The sequence below is a fragment of the Alexandromys fortis genome, unplaced genomic scaffold, assembly GCF_014885135.2.
Source record: "Alexandromys fortis isolate MF-2015 unplaced genomic scaffold, M_Fortis_MF-2015_v1.1 scaffold_217, whole genome shotgun sequence".
In the NCBI taxonomy this organism is placed as follows: domain Eukaryota; kingdom Metazoa; phylum Chordata; class Mammalia; order Rodentia; family Cricetidae; genus Alexandromys; species Alexandromys fortis.
Genome location: NW_026068098.1, coordinates 659,979 through 677,766, shown reverse-complemented (window position 1 = coordinate 677,766; position 17,788 = coordinate 659,979). Strand labels below are relative to the sequence as shown.

Sequence of the window (17,788 nt, the reverse complement as noted above, 5' to 3'; positions counted from 1 at the left end):
TTATAGGTAATCCTCCACGTATATGGTTTTGTTGTTCTTTTTTCAAAGATTTATTTATTCATTTATTATTTATTTATTTTATTATGTATACAACATTCTGCCTCCATGTATGCCCATATGCCAGAAGAGGGTGCCAGATCTCATTACAGATGGTTGTGAGCCACCATGTGGTTGCCGGGAATTGAACTCAGGACTTCTGGAAGAGCAGCCAGTGCTCTTAACCACTGAGCCATCTCTCCAGCTCCATTGTTGTTGTTGTTGTTGAAGATGGGGTAGCTCCTGTTGCTCAGGAGGTCTCTCAGACTTCCAGGCTTAAATAGTTCTCTTTCCTCAAATTCCCCAGTGGCTGAGACTACAGGGGGAGACTGCACACCATGGTGCCCAGGGGCAGGGGCCATAGCTCAGTTGGTAAACTGTTTGCTACACATGCCTGAGGACCTGAGTTCAATTGCCAGCATTCACGTAGAAAGCCGGACATAGAGGCAGGTGACTATAATCCTTGCTAATGAAACAGACGGGGTTCCTGGAGCTTACTGGAGAGCTGGTCTGGCCCAAGGGAGCTCCAAGTCTAATGAAAGATCATTTATCAGAAACTAAGGAGGAAGACTTCCACTGCTGACCTCTGACCTCCACACACACAAACATACGTACACACATGCCACAAACTTCAACAGTGGCCTGAACCACATGTTTATCACTCGTGGTTTCTGTGGGCCATGCTCCAAGGATAGCTCAACGGTGACCTGTCTCAGGGTCTCTCACAAAGTGGCCCCAGGAAGTCAGCAGGCACTAGCTCTCATCTGGAGGAGACTCACCTGAGAGGGAACCCATCCCCAAGCTCCTGTGGTTGGTGGCACAGGTCAGTTCGCTGCAGGATGCCGTATGGGAGCCTTGGTTCCTGCCACGTGGGCCCCTCCAACATGGTGGCCTACCCCTTGTAGTGAAGAGGCGAGCAGGCCTGCTTTTCATCTTGCCCGGCTCCCACATGGTTAGCTTTACACCCGAAATAACAACACACAAATTGTATTCATTTAAACACTGCCTGGCTCATTAGTTTCAGCCTCTTATTGGCTAATTCTCACATCTTGATTAACCTATTTCTAACAATCTGTGTAGCATCACGAGGTGGTGGCTTACAGGGAAGATTCAGCATGTCTGACCTGGCGGCTGGCTCCATAACGTCTCACCTCACTTCCCTTCTTCCCAGCATCTTAATCTGTTTACTCCGCCTACCTAATTTTCTGTCCTATCAAAGGGCCAAGGCAGTTTCTTTATTAACCAATGAAAATAACACATAGGCCCTCCTCCATCAACCTCTAACCTTCACTCAGCACCAGCAAGAGAGAAGAAGGGCTGGAAAGACCACATCTTATAGACTCTTCCTCTTATAGGCTCTTCCTCATGTGGGCAATGCCCTGTCCTCTTTGTTCTCTTAGTTAGAAGCAAGATGTAGATAGATACAGCTCGGTTAGTCAGTAAGAGCAGAAAAATCCAATCACAGCTTGGGCAAGCACAGACTCACCTTACTAAAGATGTGTGAATGGCAGTAAACACGTGAGATGGTGTCACTAGGGTTCAGTCCCCTATGCAAGGTAGGTGAGATGAAACATACCTGTGATCCTAGCACCTGGGAGGCAGAAGCAGGAAGCTCAGAGGTTCACGGTCATCCTTGCTACCTAACAAGTTTGAGGCCAGTCTGGGCTACATGAGACCCTGTCTCTAAATAAATAAATGTATAAATATATGCAATTAAGGAAATATGTTGAAACTACAATACGGATTTAAAAAAAAAAAAACAACCAAAGTTAAAGATCTGAGTGGTCAAGATGACTTCCTACCAAGCCTGATGATCTTCCATCCCCAGAACCCACATGCTGGAAGGGAAAACAAGCTCCCACAAGTTGTCACTATGGGCACCTTCCTCTCTGCACCACGGCAAAGCCCATACCCACACCAGGACCACCACCCTTAAACACTCCAGGTTGTAAAGATGGCAGGCGTTCCCGCGCTGTGGAGGGCTTTCTTTTCAGTTCAGGTAGTAGTACACTTGTTTTGAATCACTTTGTGTGGAACAAAGGAAAACCAATGGGGAAATAGTCTCCCCCCCCCCTCCGCCCCGTTCAATTTTATAACCTTTCACCAATTTATGGCCAGAGCTTCCACAAATGATGGGATTAGAAAGGGTTAAATATTAACAAAAATCTATTCTGAAGGTGTTGACAAGCAGGTCAGTTGTTGGGCAAAGAGTAGAAGGCAGTGGGAAGACAGGCTCTGGTGAGGATATGGTATTCTGCCTGTTGTTTTAGAGCCACAACACTTCAAAGTGACATTTTGATGCATTCAGAATCAAAAAGGTATTTGGTGACCAATACATCGTCATTCACAAAGTTGTCTCTAAGGCCCTCCATCTAGGAAGATGCGGGTATTTAGTCTTGCCTTTCATCCTAGAAGCCCAGAGGCAGAAACACGTGGATCTCTAAGTTCAAGGCCAACTTGGTCTACAAGTTTAGACTTGTTTTTGAAAGAAAGAGGCAAACCGTATTCTGGACTTTGACTAATGGGCTTCTCAGAATCCGATCTGAAGCGTAACAAGCTGTGCCTGCTGGCCCTGTGGGGTGAGGGAGGGGCACATTCAGGTCTTTTCTGCCAATTTCTAATGACGCCAGCATAAGTTCAAAAAATGGGTATCTTATTATCAACCACTATGTTTCTTTCCTGTCTCATAGCAAATATCAAGATAAGCGTTCAGAATAAATGACCGTCTCCATAATCTTAGTGGTGTCTTCGCTTTGGGAAGTTAGAAGGCACTTCAGCCCAGAGAATCCAGATGAACCCATTTTCTCCACCTCTTATGTTACCACATTTCCCTGGAGTGGGCTTTCAGTTGACTCTCACTGTGGGTATTGGTTGCCAGTCTCTCCCGAGACACTGCAAAATAAATTCTCTTTGGAGGACATGTAAATTAAGGGTAGAGAGGAAATAACTTGGATAGCATTTGACTTTTGAAAAGTACCAAAGTGAACAAAACCTTGCCCTCAAGTTTATCAGTCCGAAGGCATCACAGTTAGAGTTAAGTGTATTTTCTTCATTCTTTTGGCAACCAATTATTTACATGTAATGGGACGTAAAGTCTCTGTGTGGGGGGAGGAACGAAGCAGGGCAGCTCCTCCCACCGCCTCCAATTGGAGGGGATCTATGGGCAAAAAGCATTTGCTGTCATTGTTTCTTATCAGTCAAGGGAAAGCAATGCTCATCATTTCTAAAGAGGAAGAGGATCCAAGGGAAGCTTGAGCAAATGGAACGAAATAGCCTCTCAACCCACCCATGGCCCCACAATCCAACCTTAGACGCTGAGTCTCCATTGGTTGAATAACAAGGACCAGCTCGCTCATATGTGTTAGACACGGGCCTTGCAGACATGAGCCACCCTTCCTCTGTAATGAGCTTCCAGGCCCTAGAGGACACACAGAAGTAATAAGTCCCTACTCTAGGCCCTACAGGAGAGACGTGTGTTGACCTGCACACATACATACAATTAAAATATAATTGTTTAGATACAATAAAGAGAAAAACTTTTAGGTTTTTATATATCTGGAATTTAAGAAACTATATATGCAAATGTAATAATTTCATATAGAATTCTTTCTTTTTGTTTTTTTGTTTTTTTTATAAAGAGGGTCTTTCAGCCGGGTGGTGATGGCACATGCCTATCACTTGGGAGGCAGAGGCAGGTGGATCTCTGTGAGTTCGAGGCCTTGTCTACAAGAGCTAGTTCCAGGACAGGATTCAAAACTACAGAGAAACCCTGTCTCAGAAAAGAGAGAGAGAGAGAGAGAGAGAGAGAGAGAGAGAGAGAGAGAGAGTCTTTCTATGTATCCCTGGCTGTCCTAGAACTCTCTAATGTAGACCACGCTGGCTACAGAATCACAGAGCTCTGCCTTCCTCTGTAGGGTTATTTCTTAGTTTTATTTTTTATTATGATTAATTAGGTGTTTGTGGGTGGGTCTGTGCATGTGGGTGCTGCAGAGGCCAGAGGTGTCAGATCCCCCTGGAGCTGGAGTTACAGGTGCTTGTGTGCCACCAATGTGGGTGCTAGGAATCAAACTCGGATCCTCCAGAAGAGCAGTAAAATGCCCTTAACGGCTGGACCATGCCCTCCTCATATAGCATTCTTAAATATTGCACTGGAAATTAAATCATTTGGTTATGGGTAAATTAAAAAATGATCAGAAAGAAGCAACTGACCAAAGTATGAAGAAGAGAAATGTGTTAGTTCCTGTCATATCTCTGTGAAGAGACACCATGGCCAAAGTAACTCTTTTAGAAGAAAGCATTTAACTGGGGCCTTCCTTCCAGTTTTAGAAAATAGTCCACAGTCATCAGGGCAGGAAGTAGACAGGCATGGTGCTGGAGCAATAGCTGACAGATAGCTTTAACATCCTGATCTGCAGACGGGGGGGGAGAGAGAGAGAGAGAGAGAGAGAGAGAGAGAGAGAGAGAGAGAGAGAGAGAGAGAGAGAGAGAGGAGAGAGAGGCGAGAGAGACTAGGACTGCTGTGGGCTTTTGACACCTCCAAGCCCACCCCCCAGTGACATAGCTCCTCCAATAAGTCACACCTACGCCAACAGGCCATTCCTTTAATTTCCAAACAGTTCCACTAACCAAGGACAAACCATTCAAACATGAGCCTGTGGGGGACATTCTCATTCAGACCACCACAGGAGGGCAGGAGGGAAAGTGGGGGTCAGAAGGGGCTCCCTGGTAAAGGCAGTTCTTAAAGGAATAAGCGGGGCCATCCCAGTTATGGGGAAGGAGACTAACTCTATATTGTCATTCCTGCCCTGCCTAGGCACATGGCCTATTCCAGGAACAAGCAGGACTGTCCAGCCTTGACAATGAATCGGATGCTATCATCTACCAGCAATTGAGTTACAAAACAAAAACCAAAAAGCCAAGCTTGGTGGCACACATCTTTAACCCCAGCATTAGGGAGACAGAGGCAGGCAGATCTCTATGGTTTCAAGGCCAGCCTGGTCTACACATCAAGTCCGGGCCAGCCAGGGCTACGCATTGAGCCTGTCTCAAAACAAGAACCACACATCTCATACTGTTTTAAGTAAGATTGGGATTTTGTGTTGGGCAGCATTCACAGCTTCAGAAGCTGGGGCAGCCCAGGCTAGCCCCAGGCTGGCACACTGTGTGTGAGGCAGCTGTTTAAGAAGGCAGGAGGGAGAGAGAAGCGAGTGCCGTCTGGACACCAGAGAGGGTGCATGCCTGGCAGCCAGAGCTGCTCAGAGACAACTGGGGATGATTAGTGACTTCGGTCCATGCACTAAATTATTGAGGAGCTCCTTTTCCTGTATTTATGGTCGATTTATTTCTTGCAGTAGCTATTTCAGGATTTTTTTGTTTTTTAAGGCAGAGCAACCTCTCAGAACCTTGGTGCATCAGGGGGTGCTTTTTCGGTAGTCGTTTTATGATTCTGCATCCAAGGTGAAGCTTTTCCTTCCTAGAGTTATTCAGAATACTCTATCTTGCGGTCCCCAGGCACAATTATGTAAGGTCGATCTTAATAATTCAGCACTCTTTGCCAACCAGGACACCACATCTGTAGTGGCTCCATCTTTTGCAGGCATCCCTTTAGTAAAGCCCAACTCAGAGCAGACAGTGCTAACCCACTGGAGCCCTGGAGCCTCAGATTGGCTGTGGAGGCCAAAGGCATACAGGTAGAAAGGGAAATCCAATGCCTAGCAAAGTTTGTCTAACCAACTGGCCTGACAGCCAGCAATGGATGGTGTCAGGAGCATACATCCCTCTTCCTGGAGCAGGGCAGTACTGAGCCCTTCCCTCCCTCTTTCTTGCCCTGGCTTTCTCTGGCTGTCCAGAGCAGCTAAAATTAAGCCTGGCAACAAGTCTGCTGAAACTTTAAGAAAACATTGCCATAGAAGGGCAACTGAGGACCACCAACTTTAAATCATTTCTGTCCATGAATTGGCCTTCCTTGGACCCTGTCGAGATTCATGCGGGTGCCTAGGAGCTTTGAAAGCCCTTGACTTCTTGGAAAGGACTGTGTGATGGAACAGTATTTCATCTGTCTTTTCCCGCTGGTCTATAGTTGTCTGTCTGAGAAAGATGTTTTCTTGCCAAGTAAAAACCCAAGGCCGTAAATTTGACTTCACTGACTTATTACACAGAAATTCTTACATTTCAGGCCACTCCTGTGCATCCACTGTCAGGACAGTAACAGGAGCATAATACTGCAGTTTCCAGTCTCTGTTAGTTGAGGACCACTTTGTAGGGAACACAGCCCCTGCCTCTTTCCTGTCTGTGTCTGTCTTCCAAGAAGCAGCTCATCAGACTGACAAGTGACATTGATGGGGCTTCTAACCAGAAGAACCAGTAAGGGGGTTGGGGGCTGGAGAGATGGCTCAACAGTTAAGAGGGCTTACTGTTCTTTCAGAGGACCCTGGTTCAGTTCCCAGCACACACATGGTCACTGACACCTTCTTTAAGTCTACTCCGGGAAATCCAGAGCCCTCTTCTGGTCCCTGCAGGCACCAGGTACATTCACAGTACACATACAGATTTTAAGGCAAAGCACTTGAAATAAAAATAATCTTAAAAAAAAAAAAAAAGAACCAGTAAGGGATTTTTAAAAACTATACCAACACTACCACAAGAACAAGAAAGTGAAATCTGAAGTCTGAGTATGTTCGACACTTATATACTTATCACCAGACTTGTTCTTTTGCGCTAATGGTAGACTTAGGTACTGTTGCTGCAAGATGCACTCTGGAGTTGCCCTGTGTCTTTCATGGAGGCTGGAACCTCATATACTGCTGGCAAGTGCTACAGCCATGGTGTAGACCAATTTGGCAGTTCCTCAAAATGTTAAACACAAAATTGCCATTAGAATATGACCTAGCAACTCCATGTTTGGGTAGTTAACCCCCCAAAATGAAATGCATGTCCACACAGACATATGGACATGAACGTTCCTAACAGCTAAGCAGTGGGAACCACCTAAGTTAAATGCTCACCAGCTGAGCAATGGACTAAATGTGAGCTAGATCCACACAGTTTCAGAAAACAGTGACAAAAGACTCCATAATGTATGACCCCGTGTGTATGAAACACCTAGTGGAGAGACCAATAGAGACAAAAGGAGATTAGCCCCAGGGTGGAGGGGAGCCGTGAGCAGGTGGTAAGAAAGTGCTTCTCTTTGGGATGGTGGAAAGGTTGCAGACTTGGTTACATGACTCAGAATACACTGCAAACCACTGCACTAAGTGGACCAACTGTTTTTTCCAATAAATACAGTTTTAATCCCAATTGTCTTTTCTTTTGGAAAATTGGCTTGGCTCGTGGAGAAGGAAGGCAGTATGACCTCTTAAGCCGGATGTGGATGCTGACACAGGCAAGATTCAGAACAGGTCCATCACTATCAAGGTCCCTCAATTTGATCTTTTATAAAAGCCATAGTCACCTCGGTGCACCCTGCCCTCTAACCCCTAGCATCCACTAATTTGTACTATCTCAGAGCATACATGAATACAATATATTATCCTTAGAAATGGCTTTTATTTGACTCAGTGTAATTCCCAGGAGACTTGTCCAAGGTTTACTTGAGACAAGGTTCACTGTGTAGTTCTGGCAGGCATGTAACTCACTATGTAGTCTAGGCTGGCCTAAAATTCAGAGATCTACTTATTCCTGCCTCCTGAATGCTGAGATCAAAGGTGTGCACCTCTATACCCAGTTTGTCCAACATATAATTGATTGACCTTTTGTTTTGTTTATTTCGAGACAGGGTGTCTTTGTGTAACAGATGTAGATCAGGCCGGCCTACAGTCACGGAGATCCACTTGCCTCTGCCTCCCAAGTGCTGGGATTAAAGATGTGTGCCACCACCACCATGCTGGTTGACCTTTTGAAGGGCATCACAGTGTTCCATGGTATAGATGGTTTGCTGTGTTTTCACCAGTCATCCGTGAAGTGGCACCTGTAACGGCCAGTTGAGGCTTTTACAAGGGCAGCTGCTGTGAATACCCAGGTACAGCTCTTCTGTTGTACACAGACACCTTTTGTAGCCCTGGGATAAAGTAAGGACTCAAGCTGTGCATGGCTCCTTAGGAAACTGTCAAGGTGTTTTCAGAAGACTCTTTTTATTCTGGATTCCATTTCAGATTTGTTTTTAATTATGTGCATGTGCGTATAGGTCTGTGCACATGAACGTATAGGTCTGTGCACATGAGCGTATAGGTCTGTGCACATGAGCGTATAGGTTTGTGCACATGAGCGTATAGGTCTGTGCACATGAGTGTTTAGGTCTGTGCACATGAGTGTTTAGGTCTGTACACATGAGCGTTTAGGTCTGTGCACATATAGGTGTGTGCACATGAGTGCAGGTGTCCTCAGAGGCCGGGGAGCCAGATCCCCTGGAGCTGGAGTTATAGGCAGTTGAACTTAGGCCTTCTGGAAAAGAGCAGCTCTCAACTGCTAAGCCATCTCTCCAGCCCCTCCCTGTCTGTATGGAGAAGGGGTTCTGTTGGGTTTCTTCCTCACCAACATTTGACACTGGTACAGTTTTGACCTTAACCATCCTAATGAGTTTGTATTGACATCTCCGTCTGACTTACATCATCCTGAAGGCGGATGCTGAGCCTTCCTCTTGTGCTTGGTGCCAAATCAGCACTGTGTTCCACCTGCTCTCTGGTGAATTGTCTCTTCACTCATTTTGTCTGTGTCCTGACTAGATTCTCTCTGAGTTTTCAGCATTCTTTTTATATTCAAGACACCAGTCACTTGTTGACTATGTGGTTCGTAAATATTTTCTCCCATTTTGTAGATTTATTAATTTTCCCCTTTTATGAAGAATGTTTTTAATGTGAGTCTCTACCTAATCCTAGGGACCAAAGATTGTCTCAATTTTTTTTTTCTCTAAAAGGTTCACATTTTATTTTATCCCTGACTCAAATTGAGTCAATTTTTGGAGAATTTGTGAGATTTACATTGGAATAGTTTGGGTTGTTTTCTTTTGCTTGTTCTGGCGTTTGATGACCAGAGCTCCACTGGTTAGGAGTGCGGGCCACCCTTTTGCATTTCCCAAAGCTTGGCTTGACACTGGCTTGGGGGCTTGTCTGGCTGCTGTGGCTTACTGTTTCTCTGCTGACACCACACAGTCCTGATTACTACAGCTATACCCGGAGCTTTTCTAAAAGATGTGTTGTGTTTTGATTTGTTTTGTTTCGTTCTGTTTTGTTTTGCTTGGTTGGTTTTTTGAGACAGGGTCTTTTTTTGGTTTTTCGACACAGGGTTTCTCTGTGTAGACCAGGCTGGACTTGAACTCACAGAGATCCTGTCTTTTTCTGCCTCCCAAGTGTTGGGATTAAAGACACATGCCACCACACGGGGCCGGTTTTTACTTTTTTAAAAATTTATGTGCATTATGTGTCTCTTTATGGTTTTGAGCAACATCAGTGCTTTGCCCTGGAGGCCACTGGAGCTGGAGTTGTAGACAGATTAAGCCACCTGATAAGGGTGCTTAACTGTAAGTCTCTCTGCTGGAGAACGGTGGACCCTCAACCACCTGAACAATCTCTCCAGCCCCGGCTGCAAGCTTTCCTTTTGGGAATCATGACTCTTCCCACTTCATTCTAGGTTTTCAGGTATTCCAAAGCTTGTACCTTTACACAAGATAATCAGCTTATCTGTGTCTACGAAACAGAGTGCCTGGGATTTTGACAGGACTTGAAAGAAATCCAAAGATGACCTTGGAAGATAACTGACTTTTTCTGTGGGGTCTTCCAGCCCTAGAATGTGGGGTGCCTGCGTTGATTACCTCTGTGTAGGTTTTTTTTTTAACTCTTGGGGACCTGTCATCCAGCTTCCAAATAAATACATGGAAGTGTACTCTTTTTTTTTTTTTTAAAGATTTTATTTATTTATTATGTATACAACATTCTGCCTCCATGTATGCCCGCATGCCAGAAGAGGGCGCCAGATCTCATTTCAAATGGATGTGAGCCACCATGTGGCCGCTGGGAACCGAACTCAGGACCTCTGGAAGAGCAGAGTCCTAACCACTGAACTATCTCTCCAGCCCGGAAGTGTACTCTTATTTATGAGTGCCCAGCCTTAGCTGGACTTGTTTCTAGCCAACTTTTCTAACTTTAATTATTATTATTCCATTTCTCTTCAACTACACTTTGCCTCTGGGCTTTTTACCTTTCTTTATATGTCTTTCTTTCCTTCTTACTCCGAGGCTGACTGTGTGACTGGGTGCTGGCCGCTGGCATCCTTCTCTCCTCCTTTTCTGGTTCCTCCTTCTTCTCTCTTCTTCAGAGCCTACATTTCTCCTATTCATTCTCTCTGCTTGGCAGCCCTACCTATCCCTCTCAGCCTCGCTATTGGTCATTCAGCTCTTTATTAGACCAATCAGGTGTTTTAGACAGGCACAGTAACAGCTTCACAGTTAAACAAATGCAACATAAAAGAATGCAACAAATGTTCCACAGCATAAACGAATGTAGCACATTTTAAATATTCCACAACACCTCTGTTCACCGACAACCCCTCATTGATAACAACCTCATCCACACTGTGCAGTTTTTTTAGAATATAAAGTCTGTATATGGTTTCTGCTTATTTTACATACTTTCTTTGCAGAGATTGTAAACAGTATTTGATGTCAGCTTCTGCACATTTATTTTTATTATACCAGATGCACTGTGTTGATCCTATGACCTCACTGATCTTCCCGTTTGGTTTGTTTGCAGTCTTTGGGATTTTGTACGTAGATAGCCTGCCATTTGAACCGTTTCATTTCTTCCCAAGAAGCATGCCTTCTTTGCCATTTTTAATTTATTCTTTGAGAACTTCATACATGCATGCATGCAATATATTTTTTAAATATACATATTTTTAAATTTTGCCTGCATGTATGTGTGTGCACCACCTACAAGCAGTGCCTACAGAAGCCAGAAAGAGTGCCATATCTCCAGGAACTGGAGTTAAAAGACTGTGGGTGCTGTCCTGTGGGTGCTGGAAACAGCTCTGCAAGGGCAGCAAGAGCCCCTAGCCTAGCCACTGAACCACCTTTCCAGCCCCAAAACAATGTATTTTGATCATATTCCATCCCCTTCCCCTCCAGCCCTTCCCTCATCCCCCACCCCAGGCCGTCTTTTCCAATCTTCCTTTCATCCATTGTACTTGGTTGAGCGAGAGCTGTGAAACCGCTTGCTCCTGAACTTAGAAGTTAGTCTTCAGGTTTTCACTAAAAGCATGACAAAATGCATAATTTTTATCACAAAACATCTTATCAAACTTTTTTTTTGAGAGGGGGGACATTTAGATTTAGCTATTGACCCATTTAAAGTGACTAAAGAGGTCTCTACTTCCTGCTTCTGTGCAGTAAGAATGATAAGTTCCCGCCGAGGTCGGTGACCCCGCAGGTGCTGGCCGTCTGCAGCCTCGGTCCCCTGCCTGCGGGCGCTGTTCGCCCGGATAGCAGGCGGCTGCCAGCCTCGCCGCCTGCCAACCCGAGCTGGCGATAGGGAAGTCTCAGATACCCAAGTCCAGGGCGACGGGCGTGCCCGGGGCCTGATTTAAATTGTGTGAACTTCTGGCAGCAAGCTGCGGCGGTGAGGAAAGAGCGAGCTGCGAGCGGAGGAAGCCAGTTCAGAGATCCGCCGCGCGGAGGCTGGGGGAGGGACTGGAGAGCGCGCGAAAGCGCCGGCGAAGCGCGGCCCCGCGGGCGGCCTCTCCTTTTATGGGAGCGGTGCGCCGCCCGCGCGGGGCCCCGAGAGGGAAGCGCGTCCCCGCCGAGGGTGCGGCGGGTGCCCATGGGCCCACACCTGCGCGAGGGCGCGCGTGCCCGTTGGCGCGCGCGGCGGACGAAGCGCTGGGACCGCCGCTCCCCCTTCCCACGCTTGCTCGCGGGCCGTACCAAAGGCGCGGGGGGAGCGGAGCGTGCCATCGCGGCCCACCTGCGGCTGCCCGGCCTGGGCGGGGACGCGCTCCGCCCTGGCCTGCCGCGCGCTCCCGCCGCCGCGCGCGTCCGCCGCCGCTGCAGGCCCCTCCTCCCGGGGCGAGAGAAGCCGGATCGCCGCGGCCCCTGCTGATCCGTGTCCTCCTCCTCCCCCTCAGGCGGCGCTGGCGGCGGCCCCGGGACCCGCGGAAGCCGGCATGCTGGAGAAGCTGGAGTTCCAGGAGGAAGGTGAGTGCGCGACCCGCACCCTGCGCTGCCGGTGGCCGGCACCGGGACTGCAGCCCGGTCCGGGGGAAGCACCGGGCTCCCGGGATGCAGCCCGATTCCTGGGGACGCAGCCCGGCTCTGGGGAAAGCACCCAGTCCCAGGGAAGCAGCCCGGTTCCCAGGGACACTGTCTGACTGCGGGGTTGCAGCCCTATTCTCCTGATTGCAGCCTGGTTCCGGGGATGGAGCCGGGTTCTCGGGGACACAGCCTCGCTCCGAGGATGCAGTCCTGCTCCGGGGAATGCAGCTCCGATCCAGGGGACGCAGCGCCGCTCCCGCGAACGCAGCCGGGTTCCGGGGGACGCAGCCCCGCTCCCGGGAGCGGCCGCCCGCGCGCTCCGAGGGATGGCCCTTTTGTCCTCGGCACCCGAACTCGAGCGAGAGCCAGGTGTCATGCAGCCCTAATTGTGCATGTCACCGCGCGCTCCGAGGACACCCAGGAATCACACGGACAGCCCATGCCTTCAAATAACAAACCGGTTCCCTTCTCTGTATTTGTGGAAATACCTCCAGTAGGGTGTGTCTCCCCCCAGCCCCCAATGGGTAAAGTTAAATCGGCAGAACCGAAGTGGCTGATTGAACTGGTTTGAGTCCGGGCGACCCCCTCACACTTGGTCATCCTGTCTCCTCTCCTGTCGCCTGGTTTTTCCTCTTCCTGCCCTATTTTCCAATTGTATCTTCTTACAGGTAAATAGCCTGGATCTTATTTTGAGGCTGCTAACATTTAAACGGGGAAGTCGAAAATGAACTTTATATAAGATGCATGACCATTTGGAGACTATAAAAGGCCTTATGCAGTTTCGCGTAGTTCCATGATTTATTTAGCGGCTGCTCTTTTTTTTCCCCCAAGAGTACTGACAGAATGAAGGGCCTGGAACAAAGAATGTGCCGTGTGGATGCCGTCCCTTGTGCCAACTTTACTTTAATACCCCTGTTCATTTATGTTCAGACAATTACTTAAATAAGCATGCACAGCCAGCTGGGGAGTGCTACCCTGTTAGAGTTAGGCCGGTTCTGTTGTAGCTTCGTGGAAGCACTTCACAGATGTGCTGGCCTAAAGATAACGTGTTTATAACGTTATAATGTCTTCGTTTTTAACAAATGGTGCAATTCAAACTCTTTCTGGGCTTCGTTTGTGTTTTGTCCTCCTCTCAAAAGGTAAGCCTGTGTCTTGGTTAGGGTGCACCTCCTCATCCCTTGATGTTAGTATATTGCACAGCAGATAGTGACCACCGGCTGCAGGGTTGATGGTGTGAGCTATCCAATGTTTTGCAGATTAAAGTGAGACCTCCCAGAGTGGCGCCTCATTCATATCTCGCCTCCATCTCTTACTGGGTCCCCAGACAAGTGGTGTGAGTTCTCTGTGCCTTAGTTTCCTCTTGTATAGAATGGAGCTGATGTCCTAATGCTTCCTCGAGGGTTAAATGAGACCATCTGCACTGTGGTATTCAGACACTGCAAACCCAAAGTCAGTGCTTTGTAAAAGTTACTTTTACTAAGTGCTATTAGCCATGTGGGAAATCAGACTTTTAAAGGCTTTTACTATTGAATCACATGGGGATTCTGCTTAGCACAGGCTTCATGGCTCTTCTTCTTCTTTTTTTCATGTAATTTCATTTTGTGTGCATTGATGTGAGGTTGTGGGATCCCCTGGAACTGGAGTTACAGACAGTTGTAAGCTGCCGTGTAGGTACTGGCAGTTGAACCTAGGTCCTCCGGAAGAGCAGCCAGTGCTCTTAACCACTGAGCATCTCTCCAGCCCCTTGCAGCTTTTCTTTTTCCTTGAGACTTACATCATTGCACACTTCCCAGAGTTAGCTCTGCACTCTTCCGCCTCTGGCTCGCCTCTGCCTGTGTCATGAATGTGCAGTATTAAAGCTAAGCATGTGAAAATAATAGAGGAATGAGTGCCCCCTTTCCACCCATCTATTTTTATCTGCCTTGCCATCGTTACTTTTAAGCACCCTGGATCCCACGAATAACCCTGTCAAATGTTTCTAGATTCTTAAGAAGGCAGAATGTTAAACAATTACTTGGAAGCTGTCTGGTGGAGCTAGAAGAGGGAATGGTGTTGGCGGAATCGTCCAGAACACTGCTTTGTTTCCCTGGAACTTTAAATGGTTGGTTTATCTGGAATTCAGGAGAGCTGCTTGTTTGAAGGGAGAAGGAAGTTGCAACAGTGAGACATCACACCTGCAAGACACCGGGAATATGTGTCCCGATGCTAGTTGTTCACAGAGCAGGTCCTGATTGACACTGTCCTGTGGTCATTTCTCAACTTCCTTGTTACCCAGTTGATATCTTCAGTTACACATTGGCTTTTGGAGGCATGGCGTAGAGGCGATAACATTTGTTATACATGGAAGTACATGATAACCGGTAGTGTGGTACCCAAACTGTTTCTCTACTTCCTAAGAAATCTCACCTCTGTTCCAGTTCTCAGAAGACATCCAAGGGCATTAAAGGAGCTCGGAGGGAAGGAGAGGTGGAAGTGGGGCCTACACGGCATGGTTGGAGCTGTTGATCACTGCAACTACGATGGGACCACTGCAGTGGTGGTTAGGGAGATGCTTCTGCTCAATGCTCTTGTGTCTGCATCAGTGTAGACTGGGCTTGCTCTCTGCTGTGTCATAAAGAGTGAGGCTCCAGGTCATGGGTCATCAGCTGCAGCAAAGGGCCTGGCCTTGTGGACTATATGGTCTCAGGTTTTGTCACAGCTGCCCAGCTTGCCCTTGATGCAAGAAAGCAGCCCAAGGCCAAACACAGTGGGTAGGGCTAGGTTCCAAGAAAACTGATTTATGAAATGGGCCAAATCTGGCTCCTAGACACAGCACGCCAAGCCCTGCTGCACATGCCCCTCTGCATGGCTGTCACCCTTCCTGCCTCCCACCAAGCTTACTATGACTTCCAGGTGTACCCCAAATCTGTTCTCTGAGGCTGTCCCTCTATGTTTTTTCCCCTATCTCCCCATTCTCCGCTTCTCCTGGTGTCTACCGCTAAGATCCCAGTGGCCACCTTAAATGTCTGTACTGACTTTATGATGTTGGGAGGATTCAGTGGTCTGATGAGTGCAAAGCCATGAGAACGGAGCCTCTCTGGAGCCATCGCTTGACGTGTTTGCTTTTTGAATTTTTTAAACTCTGGGACCAGTCACATCGTCTCAGCATTTGTCTTTATCTATCTTAGCTGCCTTGGGTTTGTTTCTTGGCTGGGTCTCGGCGCCCGAGCGCAGGCTTGGCTGCTTTAGAAACCATCTCCCTGTGGCTGCAGTGCTGGCCATTCAGCCTGCTGGAGCCTGGCACTCTTCTCCAGCTGGACACCTTTTTGGCTTTGGCTCCATCCTTGGCTTCCGTCCCGGCATCCCCTACAGTCTGGGGAATTGCAGAGGTTAGGTTTAAGGTGACTAGCTGCCGTCGTCTTCCCATCTCCTTACCCTTCATGATCTGTCCCATCTGTACCCTGGCTTCCATCCTGCCCCCGTCTTCAAGCAGTTTTCAGACCTCACTCACACACAGTCTTGTTTTGGGAAGCCTGGCTGACTGAGTCTAGAGTGATCAAAAATAAGAAGGGGCGGAGGAGATAGCTCCGTCAGTAGTGGATTTGCTGCTCAACCGTGGTGCCCTAGTTTCCTCCCTGCTGCTGTGACAGACACCATGGCCTACAGCAGCTTGGAGAAGAAAGGGTTTATTTCATCTTGCAGCTTGTTGATCACCATGAAGGAAAGTCAGGGCAGGAACCTGGAGGCAGGAATTGAAGCAGGCAGAGGCCATGGAATAATATTACTTACTGGCTTACTTTCCGTGGCTCACCCAGGCCACTTACCCAGGGCCAGTACCACCCACAGTAAACTAGCCCTCCCACATCAATTATTATTGTGAAAACGCCCCACAAACTTGCCCGCAGGCCAGTATGATAGAATTGTTTTCTCAATTGAGGGTTCCTCTTCCCAGGTAACTCTGGGGTCAAGTTGAAAAAAACTAAACAGCAAACATGAGCACCTAAACTCAATCCTCAGTATCCACATATAGGAGCCAAGCATGGTGGTGCAAGCCTGTAATCCTGCATACTGTGAAGGTGGGCAGATCCCTGAAGCTTGCTGGCCAGCCAGACTAGCTCCACAGCACCTCTGGCCAGCACCTCTGGCCTTCACCCATGCACCCAAACACTTAGATGTGTGGACACATGAATACTTAGACACAAGAAAGAACAGGAGCTACTCGGTATAGGAGGGTGAGCATCATTTTCTAGTCAAGCTTCTCAGAGTTGAGGCCCTTCACATCAGGGATAATCCACAGAGCTTCCTGAGGTTTTGTTGCAGTGTTGTTATCATTATGGACTCTCTCTGCCAAACATGGGCCTGGCACTTGGAGATCACTTGCTTGCTTTCCATTCCTGTTTGGAAATCAGACTCCAGAGCATCCAATGACCAGTGTACAAAAAAAAAAAAAATATAACTAATAATTTTAGTTATAAATTTTATAACTAGTTTAGTTATAACAGCACTAATAACCCAGTGTTAGCCCCTTGGTAGACAGCACATGTTGGGCAGGCAGTGAGTGAGGATGGGCTCTCCGTGCAGTGTGTCTCACAGGTCACCATGCACGAACAGGTACAGTTTCCACATGGTATTAAATAAATTCTTATGAGGATAGGAAATTAAGCCATACAGATGGCTCCGCCGCCTTTCGGGGAGGGAGAAACCTATGAAACTGTCCCTTCTCACTTGCCTTTCAGAGCTAGAAGAGTGAGGCGTGGCAGAGTCAATCTGCAGATTGTTGCCTGTGACGTGAAGGGTGCTGACCTCTGGTGGTAGACGTGTCAAGTAACAGGTTCAGAAGGTCTGTGCGCTGAACTCTTGCTGTGTTTGTAGGCCAGGAATATATTGATTCTTGACCACAAGCTTAAGTAAGGTTAGATGAAATATCTGTAGTTGGATTTTCTTCCTGCCTAGCTCTCCCTGTATTTAACATGTTGCCACATGTTTTTAGTACATCTGAAGTCAGGTTCTAACACACCTTGATGATATCTTAGACTTAAGAAGGTAGACTACTTGCCTAGTAAACTATGCTCTGGAGGAAGTTTGCACCCCCCGCAGAAGTTTCTGGGATGAAATTTTGGCCCCCATGTAACATGGAAAGGTGGTGGCTCTTTGAGAGGCCCCAGTGAAGTACTGAAGCCTCTGGGCCACACTCTCAAAAGGGATTGGTTAGTTCTTCCAAGGGCAGGCTATAAAGGAGCCAGCTAGCCCCACCACTCTGCTGCTTCTGGCCATGAGAGTCTGCTCCCTCTTGTACCAGTTGCCATGTGATGCCCTCCCCTGTTAGACACGGTCAGACTCGGCAGACATGGACACCATGTTCTTTAGCTTTTCCCACCACCAAAATCAAGAGCCAAATAGATATACTTTCCCCCAGAATGTGGAATTCCGTTCAAGTAGCACAAAGAGGCTAAGACAGACAGACAGACAGACAGACAGACAGAAAAAGGTTGTGTTGCCTGGAAAAGAAAGATCCATGGCCGGTTTAAACAAACA

The 17,788-nt window shown here is 47.6% G+C and overlaps 1 protein-coding gene across 10 annotated transcripts in view; it reads left to right on the top strand.

Moving 5' to 3' along the window:
• Prkag2 (protein kinase AMP-activated non-catalytic subunit gamma 2) overlaps nucleotides 1-17,788 on the top strand; it is a 272,656-nt gene that overhangs the window by 205,475 nt on the left and 49,393 nt on the right. For 8 of the 10 annotated variants that reach the window (XM_050123663.1, XM_050123665.1, XM_050123662.1 and 5 more), the window contains one exon: nucleotides 12,148-12,217. In XM_050123663.1, coding sequence (XP_049979620.1) covers nucleotides 12,148-12,217 — 70 coding nt within the window. Of the gene's footprint in view, nucleotides 1-11,669; nucleotides 12,218-17,788 lie in introns of those variants that run through there. The other 2 variants (XM_050123672.1, XM_050123671.1) reach the window with 1 other exon arrangement.